The following is a 22,206-nucleotide window of genomic DNA, read 5'->3' as shown; positions in this document are numbered from 1 at the left end:
TTCCAGCAGGCCTTGCGCGCAGGAACATGGCGGCGTCCAGGTGGAGGTCTTGAGGGGGATCAAGTTGGTATGGCGTTGGCAGTGGGGCCCGCGAGGCGGGCACTGGTTCGCCCTGGGCGGCTCGGCCTTGGGGACTGCGGGGCTCCGAGACGCGGGGCGTACGAGTGGGGCGTGCGCTCTACGCGGAAGCCCGAGCCTCGTCCCCTGGACAGGGTGTACGAGATCCCGGGACTGGAGCCCATCACGTACGCGGGGAAGATGCACTTCATGCCCGGGCTGGCGAGGCCGGTCTTCCCGCCCTGGGACCCGGGTTGGACGCACCCAAAGTTCCGCCGCCCAATCCCGGTTCACGAGCAGCCGTTGTACAAGGATCAGGCCTGTTACGTCTTCCACCAGCGTTGCCGCCTCCTGGAGGGTGAGGTCCTATGACGGGCAGGAGGGGATCTCCTTCCTTCACCCAGCACTGACCCCAACTCTCCGTGGCCTTGCAACTTTGTGGGTCTCGGTTTCTTCGGCTGCGAAGTGGGTAGTGATGACGTCTTCTGAGGGTTTCAGGTTTAAGTGGGATGAGAAGTGTGCTTCTGTGAGGCAGTGTTAGGTTGAATGGCAAAGTGAAAAGACCTGGTTTCTGGTCTGTCCCTGCCTCCATCTAACTCTGTGTGATTTGGGGCAAGTGGCTGAAATTTCCGGAGCCTCCATTTTCTGTGAACTCAGTGGTTTTGATTAGATTATCACATTGACCCTTCCCTCTCTTAATACCCTGGAGATATAACTGTACATTGAATGACTCGATGGAGGGAGTTTATAGTTGAAAGAGACAGCAGAAAGCATGCCTAATCTGGTCTATGGCCTCTTTTGGCAGGATTGGTGAATGTGACAGAGAGGTGCCCACACAGGTGCCGTGGGTTAATAGTGAACCCAGGGCTACCTGTCTTGTGTCCTAGGTCAATGTCCTCTGTCAGAGGTCAGAGCTGAGATGTTTTCAAGGAAGGGTTCTGGACCTAAAAGCCATCTAGCCTATTTCTGCTCCCCTTTTACTAAGAACAGCTCATAATGACTGAGCTGAACGAAACCAGTCTGTCTAGAGCAGAACCAGAATTATTTTCCAGAGTCCATGGGGGTGGGGGAGCTTTTTATTGAGAGTCCCTTTCCCTATTCTTCTTACCTCTTCTTCCTTAGTCCCCAAATCACTGTGGGGATGGGGCAGGTTCTGGAAACACAAAATGGTCAAGGTAGTGAAAGCAGTATTTTCCAAGGAGTAATTAGGAAAGAAAGAGACCTGGTAGGATTTGGGGACTAAACCAAAGAATAAATCCTAGATTTGAAAAAAACTTAACTGGCCAGCCTCTTAAGCCGCTCAAACCCGTTCCTGAAAGCTGAATTTCCAGCATCTAAACATTCCCATTGCCCTACCCGGGTATTGTAATGGACCTCACAAGACTTGGCACCCCCCCCCGCCCCATTTTGTTTAATTTAAGTAGGCTCCATACCCAGCATGGGGCTAGAATCCATGACTCTGAGATTAAGAGTCCATGCTAAGGACTGAGCCATCCAGGTGCCCCACCCTTGTGTGACCCTTGTAACATTACTAGGCTTTAGGGTAGACAGACTCAGATTCTCCTCTCCATCATCACTTACAGGGTATGTGACTTGAAACAAATTTTTTAGTCTCTGAATTTCATCCTCCATTCCATAAAGTCCCATCCGATCTGTAGATAAAGTTCCTGGCACAGGGTAGATGGTGGTGCTCAGTAAGTGGCAGCTCTAATGATTATGTATTATTCATATCCTAGGGAACCATGAAATCTCAATATTTTAATCCACTGTGAAGTTTAAGGAACAACGGCAGTGCCAGAACTAAAATTCAGGTTATCTGACTCTGGTCCAGGGCTTTTTCTGCTGCACCATAAAATCCAGAAGTTATATTTCTAAAGGATTGTATTTACCATGTCCTATAAGCCTCAAAATGAAGTCTCATTCCTTCATAGCATTTCATTTACTAGCACAAAGGAAATTGCTTGAGAGTGTCTCCCCTAGAATATCCTAGGCTCGGTTTAATCCCGGGCATAGCTTTACAAATGAAGATACGTGCTGGTGAGAGTAGCCTGCTAACCAAAGCCATCACCAGCCTGCTGTCAATTTGTGACTACCGCCATGGACAAGAATACAGTATTTGTTCTGAGGGTAGGGGACTGGGATGTGGATTTGATGCAGAGCTTAGGTCCGTAGCGCTGGGCTAAAAAATCTATTTTTGTTTATTTATATCCCATCATTTCCTGAAAAGTATTTCAGGCACCTTACAGAAACTTTACAGCACAGCCAAATTAAATTAAAAACATACAGGTCAGGGAATCTACGTGAAGGAGAAATAAAACAGTGAGGTGAATACAAAAAATCCATTCTGTGAGGTTCCGCTTGCTAAAGGGGAGCCCCAAACTTGGCTCTCAGCCTGTTTAGGGTGCAGAGCAGTGTCAGCTGACCTGGCCAGTTACCTGTTTCTGTAAATAGTTTTATTAGAACACAGCCGCACTCACTTGTTTACTTGTAGCCCCTGGCTGCTTCCATTGCCAAAGCGGCAGAGATGAGCAGTTGTGACAGAATGTATGGCTCAGAAGCTGAAAATATTTACTATCTGGCCCTTGAGGGAAAAGTTTGTTGACCCCTGGTATAGGGAGGACCATTTTCAGTTATGCAGTTCACATGTCTGTAAGACAAAACTGTACTATCCAAGGAGAAGCCCAACCTTCCAGTACCGAGGCCAGGGAGGATCCTCTAATAAATAGAACGCGTGATCCGTCTGAAAAATCACAGCAGTGCATTTCATAGGGCTTCTACGTATAAAAATCTGCTTAAAGATAGCTCATTGTAGAAGCTCAGGGTTAGGTGAGATGTGAAAGATATCTGTTTCAGTGCTCCCAAACTCAAGGCCCCTGAAGTTATTCATGATTAGTAAGTTATTCCATTATTTCCAGAAGCTGTTTTCCCTTGATGCAGCAGCATGGGCTTCACCCTCAGCCCACACCTAATACATGGGATCTATTTGGTAGACATGGGCTTTTCCTTTTTTTTTTTTTTTTCCCTCTTTTAAATATTTATTTATTTATTTATTTATTTATTTGACAGAGAGATCACAAGTAGCAGAGAGGCAGGCAGAGACAGAGAGGGGGAAGCAGGCTCCCCGATGAGCAGAGAGTCTGATGCCGGGCTCGATTCCAGGACCCTGAGATCACGACCTGAGCTGAAGGCAGAGGCTTAACCCACTGAGCCACCCAGGTGCCCCGACCATTGGCTTTTCCTATCAGGGACTTGGATGTTGGTTATAAAGGGATTGAGGATTTGAAATGCTGGCATCTACTGATATAGTCCTCGAGTCTGGAGTCTGTCTGAATCTTGCAGGTAACAGATGGACTGTTTCCCACAAAATTCAGCCTTAAGATCCCAGCCATCTCCGCTGCTGTTTGAATCACTCCTGTGCAGGCTCTCACCACCTCAGTCAGCTTGACCATCCGCAGGAAGATTGTCATGCCTGCCATCGAGTTGGAATCGGCTGTCCTGACTTCCACTCTTGTTTTAGTTCTGACTCCTCAGATGTCACAGTACAAATCCTGTCTCAGGGCAGACCTCTCCCCAAGATGCTACTGGCAGACCTAAGCAACTCATACTTACTTGTCTTCTTTGTTTGTTTGTTTGTTTTGTTTTTGTGATTGATTACCCTAAAGGTGTAAAGCAGGCCCTCTGGCTTACCAAGACCAAGTTAATAGAAGGACTTCCTGAGAAAGTGCTTAGCCTCGTCGCTGATCCAAAGAACTGCATAGAGAACCAAGATGAACGCCTTTTGAATGTGATCTCTCACGCCCGTCTCTGGCACTCCACTGAAGACACCCCCAAGAGAGAGGCCTACTGGTAAGTTTCCCCCAACTCAGTAAGGTTTCTAGTTGATGGATTTTAGAGTCAGCCTTGTGCTTTAAATCTCCAAATGTCTCTTCTTTCCTCCCAGCCCAGTCATTGTGGACAGTCTGCTACAGCTGTGTAGATCTCAGATTTTCAAGCATCCCTCTCTGGCCAGGCGGATCTATGCCAGAAACTACAGATTATCCACCACCTGGAATCGAGGTTGGTCATCTTGGTCTGTTTTTTATCTTTCTACTCTTAACCCCACTACCTGCTCACCACCACCGTGTCCTTGCCTGTGCTCATTTCCAACTTTCACAGACCACTTTTGTAGAATCAGACACATCCTCCTGTCCTGAGCCACAGACCAGTTCTTTTTTTTCTTTTTTAAGGGAAAGATGGGTGGGAGGGAGGGAGAGAGAGAGAGAGAGAGAGAGAGAGAATCTTAAGCAGGCTCTGTGCCTAGCACGGTGCCCAATGTGGGGCTTAATCTCACGATCCTGACATCATGACCTGAGCTGAAGTCAAGAATAGGGCGCTTAACCCACTGAGCCCCTGGGTGTTCCTCAGTTTTTTTTGTTTTTCATCACTTCTTCCCATGACTTAATTCAGCCATATCTAGTATCTGTTGAGTCCCCGTGAGGGCCTAAATGTTGAAGATAAGAAGTAATAAAGCGCAGGCGGTTTCTGCCTTCACAAAGCTTGTACTCGATGGTCAGAGCCTTATTACCCCATTCGTGCTTTTCTCCTTTTCCAAATCCGTTTTCCACGTAGCTGCTAGAGTGATCTTTCTAAAGTTCACTTCCCTCTCCTGTTTCAGACCCTTCACTGCCTCCCAGGAACTTCAGCCATTTATGATCAGATGCACCCCACTGATCTGGCCGCCAGCTGGGCTTTCTGGTCTTCTCTCCTTCTTACCGCCCCCTCCCCCAGCACACCCCCAGGCCAAATGTACACTTCAGCCACTTGCAGCTTTTTGGCATCAAGCTTTTACACCTTTTGCACTGTGCTGTATGTTCTGTCTGGAATGCTTTTTTCTACTTTCCTTGTTTGGCTAAATTCTACTTGTCCGTGAGGCTCAGCTCCAGCCCTGTTCCTACGTGAGTGTGGATGTTAGCTAGTCTGCCTCTGTGCTCCTGGTGCCCATCGTGCCCCTTGTTACCAGAGCAGTGTTGTACCGTATTGGAATTCTCTAATCTCTCCTCTGTCCTCCCACTAAAGTGAGCTCCTGACAGCAGGGACCGTGTCTCACTCGTTTTTGTGCACGGTGTCTAACAGTTCCTGGCACGTGAGCAGCGCTGACCGAGGGTTGGGTGGGTGATGGCCACCCGAGGAGTTGCCAGCAGGGATGTTCCAGGCACACCAGCATTCCGACTAGCGGAATCCTGGCGCAGGGAAACCGGCTCTGGAATGATTGGGGATTTTCAGGGCATCTGCTTGGTCAGGTTTCTCCAGCTTGCCCCTTTTGAGTATGGACTTCCTGGCAAGGAGTCAGCTATGCAGAGGTAATGGCACCACTAAGGAAATTAGTGAACCTCATTAATAGAGGAGTACTTGTTGGCCCGTCATCAACTATTACCTCTAATTAAACTGCCCCATTTGGAGCTGTCACTGGAGGAGGGATGTGGAGGGAATTGAATTGGAAACCACACTAGAGTGGTCTGTGGGGAGAATCTGAAACCCAAGGTTAGGAGAGGTCCAGGCACATTTATCTTCCTTGCAGATGATATGTGAGGAAACAGGAAATATTTTAGGAAACTATTCCTGAGGTGTGGGCGTGACGTGTTTTACCAAGCAGCTCAGAGTTCATCCATCCACAGACGTGGTATCCCTGCTTTACACACGCAGTGAGGGAGACCACGTGCTAATTGGGTGGTGGTGCTGTGGACCGAACCAGCTGTTAGATGTAGAAGGTCATCACCCCTGACCTGTTACCATGGCGCTGTGATTTGACTGTCCAGAGCACCTCCAGAGGAAGATTTGGCTCTGTGGAGAATCTTCAGGAGGCCGTTCTCAGGGGAGCCTTTCAGGCACATCTTGCCTGGGTGCATGCGGCCTCCTGTGGAGACCTCGGGTAGGGGCATGCGCACACGCTCGTAGTGGCAGCTTCGCTGGTGTGTCAGGTGTGTGTTTCCTCATAAACTGACGTCTGTGTAGCCAGGACGCCGATCTGTCTTAGGTGAAGCTTTCTGACTGGCCTGATATTCCCTCACTGTTGGTTGTTGAGTTTAATAGCCTTTCTTCTTAGCCTCTAGTCTCCTCCCCCTTCGCCCCCTCCCTCCTTCCCTACCACATTCTGGTCGTCACCTGGTTTGTCTCCCTAAACTCTGCCGTGGGGCAGCACACATGTGTGCCTTCGCACATGTTCCTCCTGAACTAAAATGTTTTTCCTTCCCTTTTCTTGCCTGGGTGACTATTAACCAACCAAGGGCGTTTTGCGCCCTAAGGGAGATTTGGCAGGGTCTGGAGACACTTCTGATTATCATGACTTGAACGGGGGGTGTTCTACTGGCATCTGGTGGGTGGGGGCCGGGGGTGCTGGCAGACCTCCACGGTGCACAGGACAGTTTATCTCATCAAAGAGTTAGCCAGTCCAAAATGAGAGTAGGGCCAAAGTTGAGAAACTCTGCTCTTATCCATCCTTTGGAAACCAGTTCAAAGGCATACCACTTTCAGGAAGGTTCCCAGGCCTCCCAGAGGAGGTCAGTTTTTCCTCTCTGCTGTCTCTGAGTATGGTTTGTACTTATGTATACACTTACCAACTAGGAAGCTTCTTGAGAGCAGAGGGTAGCTCTCACTCATTTCTGGGTCCCCAGCATAGAGCACATGCTTGGGAAGATCTGTGTGGGGCAGCCCCGAATCCAGACTGCCAGGTGGCCTCAGGGTCATTGGCAAGGGAACACAGGAAGAAGAGTGCTCTGGTTGGTCCCCTTCTCAACATCTTGACCAAAGTTTTGTTTTCTGCGATTAGGCTGATGAGCTGGGAAAGCAGTTAAGACTTGAGAAGCATGGTAGGATGGAGGCTCTAGGCTTGGCTGAGCTGAGGTAAGGCTTTGGATCAGGGTAGACTAATCGTCTTTCTCCCCTTGTAGAGTCTTTTCTCCTTCAGGTCCGTGGTTCCAGTGGAGCTCGACTGAACGCTAAGGATCCGCTGCCCACCATCGCCTCCAGAGAGGAGGTTGAAGCTACTAAGAATCATGTTCTTGAGACCTTCTATCCCATATCTCCCACTATTGATCTTCAGGAATCCAATGTTTATGATGTGGAAGATAACACAGGTAAGTGTCACAGCCTCGCGTCTCCACACAGCGAGGAGATGAGGGACGTGCTTTTTCTGAAGGGAAGGAGTATATTAAATATTGAGTCTATGCTCCGCACCTCACGCGTATTTTCTTCTGAGAGCCACATAGCAGTGTATCCCCACTTTGCTTTTGACCCCTGAGAGGTAACTATTACATCAGAGCTGTAATGGGTGGCTATGGGGCTTCTGGCCAGGTGCAAAGTGTTTCCTTTATTCATAGGTCACTTGAAAGACGCCCCTCTTCCTGTGTACCCATAAACCCTGCCCAACCTCCTGCTAGGACTCAGGAACCCCCTCCAGGCCTTGAATGGGGTTATTCATCAAAAGTCCATCGAATAAGGCCCCACCACCTCCCCTGGCTGCAGCGACAGAAGCCAGAGCATCAGGCTAGGCAGGCCCACGGCTCATGCCCTCCAGTCAGTCCCTAGGAGTTGTAGCGCCTTCCTTCTAACTTCATCTCCACGGTGACAGCTTCCAGGAGGCCTAGCCTGTTGCCGCAACCTCCCAGCTAGCTGGCCAGCCTGACCTGGGCTGTTTTCTCTTGGTCCATCTGGTTCCCGGTTCCAGAAGCACCCTTCTGACACCCACATTCTGTCCCTTCAGTCCCCCGTCCCCACCTCCCCAGGGCCTGCCGGGTATAGGTGGAAGGCCTCAGCTTACAACATGAGGGCCTCAGGTCTTGGTCCCTCTCTTCAGCCTCACCTTGAGGAGTCCCCTGCTGCCCCCCCCACCCCCCCCCGGCGCCCTCTGCCGTAGTCCAGCTAGACATAACACATTGTGCTCTTTCTCACCACAGGCTCTAGTGTGTCCTCTTCCCTCTGCCTGGCGTGTGTGGCTGTCCACCTCTTGTTGTCTTCTCCTCAGTAGTTCATCTGTCATCAGGGGCCTTTCCTCTGTCCTTCCCCAGCTGCAGCTCACCCCGCTCAGATCTTCATATGTCCTTCTGTGTGGACTCCTCCCCCCAACCCAGGACGGAGCCCCTCAAAGGCAGTGGCAGGCCATGCTCACCCTCTGCTCCTGGCTCTTGTCTGACCCTGGCGCCTGTCTCAGGCTGGGCGCACAGGGAGTGCTGAGCAGCTGAAGCAAGGTCGGAGGCCGTCTCTAAGTAGTGCTTGCTTCTGGGATTTTTCAGAGCCCATGTTTTCCCAGCTTCTTCCTCCTTGTCACCCACTTCCACTAATCTGGGTTGCTCATTCTGGAAGCTGCCAGCCTACCAAGGGTTTACTCTTGGCCGCAGGGGACGCGCGTGGTGGCCTGGCAGGGTTGTGGCTGGGAGGAACAAGGGCTCGGCTTTGATCCACAGTGCTAGTGTTTGCAGAGCACTTGGGAGGCATGAGGCGAGGCCTTTATCGCGAATAATAAAGTATGGGATGTTGCTAGTGATTGGCTTTTGAAAAAATAATTAGCATAGCGTCCAGGTTTCCTTCTACTAGCAGTTGCTGTCCCCTGTGTGCTTGAATGAGTGAGAAAGGGGTAGAGTTAGAGCTAGCACACAGGAGTCAACCTGGCACAGGTTGGCAATATTTTCAGTAAAGAGCCAAAATGGTAAATATTGCAGGTTGTGCAGGCCACACAGGGTCTCCGACAGCTACTCTGTAGACATTGTGTCCGTGAGTGGGCATGGCTATGCTGTGCTAGAAACTGTTTGTTAAAACAGGCGGGGGCCGGGGGGCGATGTGGCTGGCAGACTGGTTTGCCATCCCTGGAACTATAGTGATGACATCTGCCTTTACAGAATCTCTGTGGTGCCTGGCACTGAGCCAGGGCGAGGTGACTTTCCAAAGGCTCTGGGACGGGCTGATACCAATTTCCGTTCCTCCACATGATGATGTATCTTGCAGGATTCCATGAGGGTTATCCTTACCCCTATCCCCACACCCTGTATTTCCTGGAGACAGCCAGTTTACGGCCACACCGCTTTCAACCAGATCAGCTTCGGGCCAAGATGATCCTGTTTGCCTTCGGCAACGCCCTGGTCCAGGCCCGGCGCCTCTATGGGGTATGTATGTGGAGAAGACCACCGAGCTACTTGACGTGGTGTTGGCCTCCTGCCTTACACTGCTTAAAGGAAGAAGGGAGGTGCAGGGGGATCCCTTCCTTGAGGACTTCCAGGGACAGGCACTTCCACGCACCCTGTGGAGATAAACTGGCATCTGGGGGCCTCCTGTGTGCCTGCTTGTCTTTTATGTAAGAGACCTCATGTGTTCATCAGAATAGCCCACGAGGTTTCTTTGTCATCCCCATTTTCCAGTTATGCCCCTGAACCACCAGCAGGCTAAGCAGCTTGTCAGCATTACACAGCAGTGAGTGGTGGAGAAGGGGGCAGAACTGGGTATGCCCAGCTCCTCGGGCTTTTGTTATTCGTGCTTTAGTACACCCCCGTGGTTCTGTGAGAGCAGAATGGGGGCACAATCCTCCACGGGCAGGAGGAGGTGAAGCAGAGATGATACAGACCTGTGTGCCAAATGAGGACAGGCTTGGGGACCAAGACACCACTTGGTGATAGCCCCTTGATTCTGGGAAGAGGTCTTAAGGACCTGGATTGTTTAGAATGCGGGCTGAGTAGTTGTCCCACAGAGCTGTCCCTAAAATGGGGGAAAGCCTGGCCAGGGAGCAACGGCCTCGAGGGAAGGAGTAGGGAGTGGCAGTATGGGATTCCCCAAGCAGGCCTGGGACACTGGATCCCGGGGCGGTGCGGGGGGTGGAGGGGTTTGTGTTGGGGGAGTGCTGAGAGCTGCCAGCTCCTAGATCTGAGGCCCTCCAGTAGGAATGAAGAGATTCACGATGTTCTCTTTTCCCTGTTTCCCATCCTATTTGGTCTAGGAACTAGTGGGGTTGGAGGGGTGTGGTTGGGCAAACGCAATAGGGTGTGGAATGGACCTTGCCTGTATTGGGCATTTGCTACATTCCAGGGTTCTACATATCCGTGTTCCTCAAAGCGTGGGCCTGGATTAGTGGCATAGGTGTCATCTGGGAACTTGGTGGAGGTACAGATACTACTGCATCAGGAACTCCGGGGTGACGCCCAAGTAACAGGTGTTGCCAGGAGCCCTGCGGGTGGTACTGGCTTTAGCTCGGGCTTGAGAACCACAGCTCTGAGGTTTGAGAACCACTGCCTGTAGCAGCCCTCCGTGGCAGATGCTCCTGGCCTTGTAGCTGAGGAAACTTGAGGCTCAAGGAGGCCAAGTGCCTTTCCCGGTGTCACACAGCTAAGAGATTGGCAGCTGTTACATCTTTATGTGACCTTCTTGTGTCTCTTCAGTCCTTGAAGGTTATCTTTGTTTCCGTTCTTTGACTATGTACTTAGTAAGGCTCTGGAAGGTTACATGACTTGCCCAAGATCCCACAGCTGTTGCGTAGGGAAGCAAGCACTGCGGCCCTGATCCCTCTAGCTTCAAAAGATGTGCTGCCTCCCACCTCCCAGGCAGGGGAGAGCAGAGCGGGCAGGGTGGCACGCCAGGGACCTGCTCTGCAGGCTCCTCGCCGCTCCTGTGCCAGCTGCTGCCAGCAGAGCATGGCTAGCGATGCTGCCGCTAATTGCCACCCGGTTGGATAGGAGGGGAGACCTCCCCCACCCCCTCCAGGTATACGAATTATTCCTGGGGATGTGAAGTTGAGCAATTACGGGAAGAGCCTCCATGTAAAAGGTAAAATTGCTGAGAAATTTATGTACTACCTGCAGTTTTATTGATCTGTAGAGGGAGATAAGAGTCAATACAGAATCTCAGCTAACACTTAGAGGTACTTTTCTTTTTATTTATTTCTCATGCAGCTAAGAACAGGTATTTCTAAGGCCAGCAGTCCCAGTGTGGCCTACACCGCCATCTGACATTAGCTGTTCCTAATGTCCCATTCCGCTCTGGAGGGGTGGACGTAGGCAGCGTTTTTGGATCAAGGATGCTCTGCTTCCCGGGGCCTGCCGCTGGCTCTCTGTCCAGCAGCTGGCCCTCACCCAACTGCACTGTTGCGAAGCCTCGGGGGGTGAGGGGGTGAGCGTGTCATTTCTCATCCACCCTGGGACACTCCTGGGAGTGAAAGGAGGTACTCCTGTCCCATGGTGTGGGACGCCAGGGCCCGGCCACGATGGGAGGGGTTTCAGTGATTTCCTGGCGTGAGGTCTGATCCTGGCTCGTGTCCCGCGGGCAACCTTGCACAAATGATAGCACCTCTCCGATGCTGTTTCCCCATCTGTGAAGTAGGGACAGACTGCTGGATCTATGAGCTTACTGGTGGCTGTAAAGCCGGTGACCCACCCAGCACGTGCAAGGTGTGCGGGAGCTGGTTGCTTCGGGGGTCCGGACCGAGTGGCGCTCGTTGAAGGGGAGCGCCAGCACGCAGGCTGCCAGGTGAAAGCCTGCTGGACATGCCGGTGCAGGTAGCCCGGCAGCCTGACGCCTTCTCAGAGCCGCACTAGGGGCATGAAGCCCAGGGCCGGGCTTTCTGGGGCGCCAGGCCCTTGGGAGCAAGGCGCTGTGGGAACCGAGTAGGCATAGTGCTGGCCGGGCCACTGTGGGACATCAGGCCAGTCCCTAGCCTTGCTGAGACTGTTTCCTCATCTGGCACGTAGAGTGGGAACTGAGTGAGCTTATATATTCACTGACCCATTGGTGGAACCGTGTCACTGTTGTTGCCATCGGATAACCCCACAGGTTTGAGGGATTTCTCATCATTAAGCTCCCATCACCTTCCTGTACTCTGCCACTGGCCCAGTCCTCACCGCCCCACGGCAGGAATTACTGCTTCTGTGTGTTTATCAACCGGGAGGCGCGGGGTCAGGCAGAGTCGGGCCGGAGGAGGGAGGGACGGCCTTGCCCTGGCCGCTGCCCCGCGGTCAGAGCCTTAGACGGGAGCGGGCACTGGCTGTGGAAGCTGCCGGTTCGGTGCTGTTCTTTACGCCCCACTGTGTCTGGTTTGACTTCTTGTCCCGTTTCACTCTCAGAATGACGCTAAGGTTTTGGAGCAGCCGGTAGTTGTGCAGAGCGTGGGCACCGATGGACGTGTCTTCCAGTTCCTTGTGCTGCAGCTGAACACCACGCAGCTGGCCTCTGACGAGGGCGTCAAGAATCTGGTCTGGGTGGACTCAGACCAGCTCCTCTATCAGCATTTTTGGTGTCGCCCAGTGATCAAAAAGAAGGTGGTTGTGGTAAGTCCTGCCATCTCCAGCCTGGTGATGGGACCGGGACCGTGACTCCGTGTCCCCAGAGTGAGCCAGGGGTGGAGCTGAAGGGACGCTCGCAGCGGGGACCCTGGCTTTAGGGTCTTCCTGCCCAGGATCTCTCCGGGAGTGCTTCTCTTGTCCTGGGCTCTGCCTGGCCCTCCACGCCCCTCCTGCTTCCCTGTGCCCCCAGCATGGCTAGCTTCTCACGGTGCCCCCATGTGCCCTGCTGCTGCTGGCCTGGGCCCCTCAGGGGTGCTGCTGCTTTTTTGTAGGGGGTGTCTCCCTTCTCCCCTTGCCCTCCATTTCTCTTTGGTCGGGCCATCCTCTCCTTGTCCTTCCAGGTCTAGAATAAGGACCTCCCCACCCCCGCCCCATCCCACTGCTAGCCCCACTGCAGTCCCTCAGGTGGGTCCCCATAGCCCCCGTGTTCCCCCATCACAGCACAGTCCTGCTGTTTCCAGATTTTTCTCCTCCATCAAATGGAGCTCCAAGCTCCTCAGGGGTGGGGCCTGTGGACGAGGCCTTCATTCGTTTCTTCCCGCGGACATGGGATTCTTTCTGGGGCCTTGTCACTGTTGCTGGTGCTCCACGGCAGAGTCCCGGCCTGCTTTCTGTGCAGTGCACAGTGACCGTTCTGATTCATAATGTGAGGACAGGCAGCAATAGGCACCCTGAAGGGACAAGGGGACCTTGGGGGGCTGCTGGGTCTGCGGCTAGCTGTGTCCTGGGTCCCACACAGGCCTGAGCTGGTGTGCTGTGTGGAGCTGGTGTTGGACTTTTGAACAGAATCGGCGTGGCAGCTGCCTGCTTAGCTCTCCAGCATCTGCCAGTGCTGTTTCTGCCCCAGAAGTGCCTCCCTGGGTGGGGCCCTTTTCTTTGGCCCCAGACACCATTGCTTGTCACCTGCAGCCACACCAGCTGCCTCTGTACTCTCTGCTCTTACCCTGCTCTCTTCCTCCCCTGTGTGTCTCTGGGTTCTCCCTTCCAGAACACTGACTTAGTGGCAGACACATCCTGGCCGGTCAGATGGCTCCCGCCCCCCAGCCCTGGGCCCCTAGCATAGGCCCTAGGCTCCAGCCTTGCCCTTCTGCTTCCTACCTGTGCTGGCACAGAGACTCGTCTCTCAGAGGCCACCTGCCTTTTCTTTTTCCCTCTGGCCCATGCTGCTTGCCCTGTAAGATTCGTTCATACTCATGGGAAATCATGAGTCATCTCTGCTTTCTGAGCATCTTTTCCCTATGTCTGCTGTGAGGCCCGTCAGCTTTTATCGTCACACGGAGATCTGGCTGTAAGCTCCTTGAGGGCAGAGCCAGATTCAAGCCACTGTCGGGTTTCTGGCACAGGGCACAGGCCTGGTACAGAGGGAAGGGGCCTGATCGATGTGTGTGAATGAGTGAGGGATTATTGTCCCTGGGAATGAAAAGGGGGCAGCAGACCATTGGTTCATGGTGGTTTAGGGGAGGGGTTGGGGAGAGGGGCGGTGTCAACAGTGCTAGGAGAGCTTCGTGTCCTCCAGCCCAGCCTCTCGGGTATCTCTTCACTGCCGGCTCCCTGGTGCCCCTCTTTGGTCCATGAGAGGAGAAGACTGGCATTATCCAGACATTTAGGATTTACATAAAATCCACCTTTGTTTTCATTGCTGCCACTAAACCTTGTAGCACGATCCTAATGGACTGTGTTCTTTCCAGGAACCTGTTGGGCCGACTGGTTTCCAGCCTGAGACATTCAGGAAGTTTTTAGCTCTGTACTTGCACGGTGCTGTGTGAACCCAGGACCACGCTAGGGTCTCGAGCGCCCCGGCCCCTTCTGCACAAGATGCTGTATCCAGAGCAGTGCTGGGCCACCTGGAGCCTCCGCGCTCACCTGACCTGTGGTCTGGTTGCCGATAGAGAGCCCTTCCGCTGCCCCGGAGCCTGTGCCTGTGGGGGGGAGCTGTGGGAGGGGGGTGCCCATAGCTGTATGTGAGCCCCGCTGTGAGCGGGCCTCTGCGTGGGCGTGGGCCCGGGCCCGGGCCCTGAAGCCTGACCTGCCCCTGGTAAGCCGGGCTCTGTCCACAGCCGGCTCTGACTTAAGATGACTTCAGATAAGAATCTTCATCTCTTTGAATTTCACCTTGTTCACTTGACACTTGAGGATAATGACCTCCCATGTTGTGAACACGGAGCGGCCGCCACAGGATAGGTGCTCTCTGAGGCTCCCTGGGTTCTTGAGGGACTCTCCAGACTGCAGGCACATTTCATCAGGGCTGCAGGAACTCTGACTAGAACATTCGTTGTAGATTTCTCCCTAGCATCTGGGTAAATAGAGCAAGTACATCCCTGGTTTGGCTGGCCTCTCTCTGTGCACACCACCTCTGAGTCCTGCCCTGGGCCCTGCACTGTAGACCCAGCACCCTGTCTCGTCCTCCCGTGTTGTTTCCATGTTCAGGGAAGCGCTTGAATGCCTGTGTGCTGGGCACTGTTCTGGGCCCTCGAGGTAAGGGACCTCAGATAGTAGAAGGCCACCTAGGTCACACAGTGGGTGGTACAGGTCTGCTTCCTAGGTAAACACTTGGAGATGTTCAGGTGAGTTTGGGGAAGGTCTCGAGGACAAGCCCCTGTGGGGAGTGATGGGGTGTGGTGGGCAGAGAGCCCGAGCTCTGTGGGTTTGCACCTGAGGTCTCGACCAGTTCCCAGTTCTGTGGGTGCCCTGGAGCAGAGGTGAGGAGCGGAGAGCCTTTCTGCAGACACCGTTGGCCTGCCACCAGTCATCGGATGCGCACTGTTCCTCAGAGCGAGAGAGCCCGAGGTGCAGCAGGGAGGGCAAGTCCCGGAGGGAAGCAGGGAGGCTGGCCCTGCTGGAGGGCCTCTCCAGGGGAGATCCAGGGGCAGCACGAGCCACTAGAGCTGGTAAATGGCCAAGTGGAGCTCTGCCCCTGTGTGTCTGGCTCCCAGGCTCATCCTGTAGCCACTTTGCAACTTACCTTTTAGGCTTGGGTGGGATGGTGGTGGCGGCTTGAGGCCGGGCTGGGCTGGCTGAAACCCCTGGAGCCTGTGGGAGCGAGGCTGTGAGTCAGCCGGCCATGCCAGTCAGCTGCCAGCAGATGACCCTGTGGTTTGAGGACTGCCCTGGGAGGGGCCGGTGTTACAGGGTGGGCCTGGGCCACAGTCCACCTTGAGTGAGGACAGCCCTGTGGCTGGCCTTGGTGTGTCCCCTGTGGATCTCAGAGCTGAGCTCTGGGTCTGGCGCAGCTGATCTGTGAGGCGAGGCAGACAGGACTGCCGGGTTTTATCGTCCCCTACAGATGGGGAGACTGAGGCTCAGAGAGCAGGTGGTGTGGTGTGAAGAGCTGGGAGTCTCACATGTGATGACAGCTGCCTTTTCCACAGAGAGGTGTCCGCTTCCCCCAAATCCCAAGCCTGCAGCCTCAGCTTCACCGTCTGTATCCACCATCTGCATCCATCCAGGGTCCCTCCTGTGGGCAGCAGCACAGCCCTGCCCCCTCCAGCCCACAGGCCGTGGGTCCCCTCCCCAGCCGGGCCGCGGCAGAACCAAAGACCGGATCAGGATTGGGGCCCGAGCCCTAAGGTCCCCTGCTGCAGACCTCCAGGGCGGTCCGGCAGTCAGCGCAGTCTAAAAATCTGTGTGCCCTGCCCGACCTCGTGCTGGGAGCTGGAGCTGGAGCCAGAGCTACAGAAGGAGCCCTGGTCTCCTCTCCAGGGGCTCCCAGTTTGCCGGCAGATGCTGACAGAGCAGTGGGTCTCCTCTGGGTCCACGGAAGCCGTGAAGGCTGCCTTTCCCCTGCCTGAGCACCTGCCCACAGTAGGTGGCACAGTAGGTGGCACAGCAGGCATCACCACAGAGGGGACGGTATGCAGGCGTGACTACCCAACAAACACCCAGTTCCTCCATGAGTAACTGAGCACCTGCTGGGTGATTCTAGGGACAAGGAACACTTGGATGTCCCCAGCTTGGAGAAACGCCTGGCCTCAAGGGGTTGCTGGGGGGCACTCGGTATTCTCATCCTGCAAGCAGAGGTGGGGGAGCTGGTGAGGCTAGAAGCAGGATCCCCTTCCGGCTCAGCAACCCCCACCATGGCTCCTGCCTGCCTGGAGAGCACTGGCAGCAGCACAGGGCCCGCATGGCAGAGGCCAAGTGCTCAGGGAGCCAAAGCCTTCAGAGCTGTGAATGTGGGTCAGGCCGAGTGCTCTCTGCCCAGTCATTCAGAGAGGTCTATGCGGAGGAAGAGCCCAGAAGCCTTGTTCAAGAGGAGGGAAGGGCGAGATGCGAGCTTCCAGGTCCTCCCGGCTCTTCCTGTCACCCCCTTCTGGACTCCCCTCAGGGAGGGCTACCAGGGGCCCTAACCGCCAGCACTGCTGTTAGTGACAGATGCAAGGCGCTGTTCTAAACTGCTCACAAACACCAGCTCGTCCTCACAATGCCCCAGGAGGAAGCTTTACAGATGAGGAAACAGGACACACGTAAGAACTAACTTGTCCATGGCCACAGATAGTAGTAGTGGCCAGAACAGTGTCTGGAAGGGTGAGACCTTGTAAAGGTGTACCGAGCCCACATGCGGCCTGGAGCAAGGTCCTGGGAGCACAAGAGAAGCAGAAAGTTCTACTTTCTCAATGTCCAAACCCACACACCCCACTGCTTACCTCGCCCCAGCTCTCCATGTGTGGATGGAGGCTGGGACCGGGGCTCGCCACGTCTGCCCAGCCCCACCCAGCTGCCTTCCAGAATGCCGAAGGCTACTCTGAAAGTCCTCCAAGAGCTCCCCCTTGCCTTGGAGGTGAAAACAAGACCAAACCAAAAACGGGACAATCAGTGTGCCCCGGGGGGGTCCCCAGCCTCTGCCCGGGGAAGCATCCATCCGAGTGGGAAAGGCACTGTGGCTGCAGCCTTGGGGACCCCAGTGGCCTGCACGGACTCTGTGTAACAAGGCAGCCTGCACCTGTTCAACGCCCTGAAAAACAGCCTCTGGCACACTGGTGTGTGTCTGAGACCCAAAGCTGAAGCTGGATTTTAGAGCGCCCCCACATATCTGATGGGAGACTGCGGTCTTCCCTCCCAACCCCCCTTCCCCAAAGGCCACTGCGACCCCACACAGCAACTGCAGATTAACATGCCCAGGAAGAGCGTAAACACTTTGAACACAAAATAAGGTCTTGTTATGCACCAGCCACAAAAACCGCGGGCAACTGGCCACCTTGCGTTCTGTAGTCAGAATGATAAACTCCGACCCATGTCCCCCACACCCCCCCCCAAACATGTCAGGAAGGGCTGCGGAAAAAAGATGTCCCTTTAATAAAACGTTATCAACATATATCGTACACAAACTACAATGTATCATAATTACTTTTTTTTCCTCTCTTAATTCAGAACCAGACTACAAGGTAAGAAAAAACACAGAAACAGCTACAATGTTCCCAATAATCCGCACAAGGTCTTTTTTCAGGCAGATGGTATCTCACATAGTATGATATACATGGATCAGGGAGGGAGGGAGGAGAACAGACAGCAGCTACAGGGGCGCGGGGAGGAGGGGCTGTAAATGTACAAAGAATTCAGGTGTCTTTAGGGCGAGACACGGGAGGTTTCGATGGGAGCGGTGAGGTGAGGGAGGCCGTGAGTCACCCCTCCTGGGAGGGGACAGGCTCCACTGTCGCATTTGTCGGTTTTTGAAAATAAAAACAGGACCGGAAACAGCACGTCTGTTTGGTTGGTGTCCCCCGCCCCCACAGCTATTCCAAAGTCTTTCCATCCAGTTCTAAGCGTATACAGAGCAATTCTGGTCAATTTCCCATCTTTGAAAAAGAAGCAAGAATCAAGAGGAAAAAACAAAACAAAAGAAAACCCAAACTCCAGCCCTACAGTGTCCCCCCCCACCCCCACACACGACGAGGATGATGCAAGCCAGGGCCACGGGACGAGAACGCGGGGGTCACAGTTGCCATGTCCCAGGTCATAGCCATCCTGTTGGGGGCGGCCTCCCCCACTGCGCTCTGTCCAGGCCACCACCCAGCTGGCAGGATTCTCGCTGGGAAGACTGGGGTGGGGGCCGAGGAGGGGGCCGGAGCGGCACAGAGGCCGGGCAGGGGAAGGTCCAGGAGAGAGAGGAGGAAGCGGTCCTGGGAACAGTGCATGCCACTGGGTCACAGCGTGTCTCCGCTGCCGCGGAGTCCTGAAAGCGGTCAGGTGGTCAGGCCCCTTGGGCCACATAATGGGGTGGGAGTGGGGGAGGCAGTTCTGGGGTCCCAGGTGTGCAACTGCCGGTGCCACTTCAGCCGGGAGAAACCAAGCAAAACCCAAACAGGTTCCTGACCCTCCCTTGCCCATCCCCACGAACCAAAAACCCCAAGTGGAGAAAGGTGACTTTCTTTTCTCTTTCCAAAAAAGGCCTTTTGAAAGAAACCACCGATTGTAAACTGCCCAGTTTATTATTATTATCATTATTTTTAGATGGCTACAAAGACAGCGTGAGACCTCACACCTAGACTAGCTTTCCTGGTGGAAGGGCTTGGGTACAAACATACAGCAGGGCGTGGTTGTTTTTTTTTTTTTTTTTTGTCCTTTTTTCTTTTTTTTTTTTTTAAAGAAGAAAGCAAAGAGGTTGACTGGGGTGGGGTGGGGGTGGGCTTGCTAGAAGCTTCCATTTTTAAAAATTTTTCCCCCAAAAAACCCCCCTTGAAAACAAATTAAAAAATCCCAGTAACGGTGAAACCCCAAACAAACAAACAAAAACAACAAAAAAGTGTCACGTACATAAAAGGTCCTTTTGGGAATGGGCAAGGGGTGGGATTTTTCTGGTCATTGACTTGAAATATATTTTTATTTTGAGTTTTGTCCTTCATGTTTTATGGAATAAAAAGTTCGGCCTTTTTATTGCATGAAACTAAAATTGGGACAGGTCGGGGGACTGGAGGAGGAGAGTGGGGGCTGAGGGGGAGCAGGGAGATGCCCCTCCCCCAGCTCCTGGGTAATGACACCTCACTTCTTCTTGCATAATTTCTGGCATCTTCCCGCCTGCAATGCCGGCTCTCTCAGCGTCTCGGAGAAGAGGAGGGGATCACACGCTCATCGTCATGCTTGGAGAATACTGGAAGGGGAGAAGCAGACAGGGTTGTGAGGCCAGGGTGTGGGAGCCTTGGGAACTGGAGAGGGCCCATCTGGGGGTGTGGGGAAGCCTGGGATGGCACTGCCCACTCAGGCACTAGCCTGTGCCCCCGCCACGGTGGGAGCTCCAAGGGTCCCCCCCACCCCCTCCTTTCTCTTCTCAAATCCCCCCTTTTTCCAGCTGAGGAAGCAGCAGATACTGCCCTCCCCACACAGGGTGAGCCAGGGCTCTGCCGGCGGGGGGGGGAGGCGGTGGTCTGGGGTTCTCAAAAGCTGCTGGAGCAGGACGCTGTTTCTTCAAATGAGTTTTAAGGAGAAGCTGGCCCCTCTGCATGGAGACCCCCAGAAGTCTCTGGTTGCATGAACCTTCTTCCCCAGGTCAGACAGAAGTGGCCCCCAGAGACCATGCTGCCCAGAGCGCCAGAGCCCAGGCCTCGTGAGTCCCAACCCGGGGCTGTTCCAGCCACATCAGCTTTCTCAGTGTTGCAGGCACTGTTGATGCCTCCAGAAGAACCTGCCAGCGGTCAGGGTGGCAGTGGCTGGGGCCATGCAGCGGGGGTTGGGGGGCAGGGGGCCTCTGCACTTTGTAGAGAAAAATGACCAAGGAGAAAGCCAATGGTGTGGCTCTTGGGACGCCAGCCAGCCAGGCTGGTGTTGGGCAGTGCATTCCAGAACTTGTTAAAGGAACGATCCCTGGCCGTGGGGGTGAGTGGAAGAATCCAGGGGCAAAATGGGAGTAGGGGTGGGGGTGGGGGTGACACAGCACTTACATTGTCATTCTGGAAGGAGTGGAGGAAGTTCCCTCCTAGCTCACCATCGTCTCGAGGGGTGCCTGGAGGATTGCTAATGCCACTTATGTTGTTGGGAGAATTCTGGAGAGAGGAGAGAGGAGGTAAGCCCCAGCACCCCAGCAACCAGCCCACCCGATGAAGAGACAAGCTTTCTGGGGCCTTGAGGCTGGGGCAGGGTGGATGCTGTGAGCAAGGAAACAGAACACACAACTCACTTTTGGAAGTCCGTCTATGTCACCTGACCCTAGAAGGAAGGAAAGCTCGGATTCAGTTTTGTGTTTGCTCTTCCACGGAGAGGCCTCCAGACCACCCCAGATCCCACACTACTTCTGCGCAGAGAGTCTCCTGTCCTGGCTGGAGCTCCGGGCATCTTCCTATGAGCCCAGCCAAGGCCAGTGTGGGGGACCAGGCCCGGCTGAGCTGAAGACGGATGCTGGCGCAGGGCCGGGCAGGGTAAAGTGTGGCCACAGGGCCAGTGCCTGCTTACCTAACGATCCATTCATGTGGTGTGGCTCCATGCCGCCCATGCCTCCCATCGGGCCGTCCGAGCCTGGACCCATCGGGAACTGGGGGAGAAACACAGGGTGTGGTGGCTGAGTGGGCCCCAGGCCCTTTGCAGCTCTCTCGCAGGCTCCCACACCCAGCTGCAGAAGAGCAGTGCAGGGAGCTGGGAGCTTCCACTCTGCCAGAGCCCTTCTGTCAGGCACACGGAGGTGTCTGACTTGGGCCAGGAGGTTGGAATGGGGCCCTTTCCTTGGCCCCTGGAGCTGTGCGGGCAGAGGTGAGGAACCAAATCCAGACAGGGAAAGACACTGGGCTGAGGCCACACCATGTCATACTGGGACAACTCTCTAACCAAATGGCATGGACTTACTTGGGCTCTCTATGCCCCTGGGGTGGAGTGTGTGGCTCACCAGTCAGAACCTCACACAGACACACACAGATACACACACACAAACGGAAGACTGCCTGTGCCCAGCCAGGGGCCGAAAGTACTAATGCTTCTTCTCCCCATTTTACAGATAAGGAAACTAAAGCACAGAGAGAGTAGGAAATGCTTTGCCAGAGGTCCCCGTCCCCCCTCAGAGATGGGAGGTGCTGGGACAGGGCACAGGCGGCTGTTCCACAAGCCTCTGAGTGCTTCCTCAGAAGCGAAAGAGTTCCATGGGGGTGGTGAGGAGATGGGGTCTACTGAGCGACTGGGGGGGGGGGAGAAGCCGGGCAGGGGACGGTACAGAGGGAGGCCACTGACAACGTCCCCACGTCGAAGTGGTGGCGCAGGCGGGTCACAGGGCAGAGGCGGAGTCAGCTCCAGCCTGGGCCTCAGGCCTGTGCAGGGCTCGCAGACCAGACCAAAGGCTGGAGGTCACATCACACGGTCATGAAGGGAGGGCTGAGCTTTGTCTGGAGAGCCAAGGCCCCGTGAGGCACACCGGACGTCAGGGTGGACAAGGGTGGACCATGTGGCATCTGGCCCCGTGCTGGGGGCTAGGGACACAGAGCTGAGTCAAGGCTGGGCCTCAGCCTGGAAGAGGAGCCCGCAGCTACAGACACCCAACCACCCCATGGAACAGACGTGCTGAGTTCGGGGAGCTGCAGACAAGGCAGGGCCAAAGCTTCTGGAAGAGGCACTGCGGAGAGGGCAGAGAAATCAGAACATGCTGCATGGAGGTGGCAGGGAGCCAGAATAACTGAGGGATAGGATTTGGCCAGGCAGAGACAGGGCGTGGAAGCCATTCTAGGCAGGGGTCCTGGGCGAGCGCAAGAGGCAGGTGGCAGCAGGGAGTGCCGGGGCAGAGACCAGTGTGCCCAGACTGGGAGGGTGTGCCTCGGGGCCATCTGCCCACTCACAGCCACCAGAGTCTCAGCCTCCTCGCCTCCCGCCACCCTGGAGGCATCCTAGGGCCACACTTCTGACATGTGGCAACAAACTTCACACTTCTTAATCCAAATGAGAGGAAGACAAG

The 22,206-nt window shown here is 54.5% G+C and overlaps 2 protein-coding genes across 11 annotated transcripts in view; one reads left to right on the top strand and one right to left on the bottom strand.

Annotated features, from left to right (window-relative positions):
- The first annotated feature begins 11 nt into the window (after positions 1–11).
- Positions 12–16,243, top strand: MRPL37 (mitochondrial ribosomal protein L37). Its single transcript, XM_080801446.1, has 7 exons — positions 12–415; positions 3,720–3,903; positions 3,998–4,113; positions 6,984–7,169; positions 9,034–9,191; positions 12,132–12,335; positions 14,039–16,243. The coding sequence occupies exons 1-7, from the start codon at positions 70–72 to the stop codon at positions 14,114–14,116; spliced, it is 1,272 nt and encodes a 423-aa protein (XP_080657572.1). The 5' UTR covers positions 12–69; the 3' UTR covers positions 14,117–16,243.
- Positions 16,244–18,750: 2,507 nt separating this feature from the next.
- Positions 18,751–22,206, bottom strand: part of SSBP3 (single stranded DNA binding protein 3) — a 164,424-nt gene continuing 160,968 nt past the window's right edge. For all 10 annotated transcript variants that reach the window (XM_080801454.1, XM_080801450.1, XM_080801447.1 and 7 more), the window contains 4 exons: positions 20,727–20,805; positions 20,455–20,483; positions 20,219–20,320; positions 18,751–19,431 (listed from right to left, as the gene is read on the bottom strand). In XM_080801454.1, the coding sequence (XP_080657580.1) occupies positions 19,402–19,431; positions 20,219–20,320; positions 20,455–20,483; positions 20,727–20,805 (240 nt within the window). In that variant the 3' untranslated portion in view covers positions 18,751–19,401. The remainder of the gene's footprint in view (positions 19,432–20,218; positions 20,321–20,454; positions 20,484–20,726; positions 20,806–22,206) is intronic.

Source organism: Martes martes, assembly GCF_963455335.1.
Source record: "Martes martes genome assembly, chromosome: 4".
NCBI classification, from domain to species: domain Eukaryota; kingdom Metazoa; phylum Chordata; class Mammalia; order Carnivora; family Mustelidae; genus Martes; species Martes martes.
The sequence above is the reverse complement of the archived record's forward strand: the minus strand, read 5'-3'. Positions and strand labels throughout refer to the sequence as shown.

Excerpts from the sequence above, each read along its gene's own strand:
- MRPL37 (XM_080801446.1), top strand. The coding sequence starts at position 70 with ATGGCGTTGGCAGTGGGGCCCGCGAGGCGGGCACTGGTTCGCCCTGGG. Across the intron at positions 416-3,719 it reads GCGTTGCCGCCTCCTGGAGG|GTGTAAAGCAGGCCCTCTGG; the intron begins GTGAGGTCCTAT and ends ATTACCCTAAAG. Across the intron at positions 7,170-9,033 it reads TGATGTGGAAGATAACACAG|GATTCCATGAGGGTTATCCT; the intron begins GTAAGTGTCACA and ends TGTATCTTGCAG.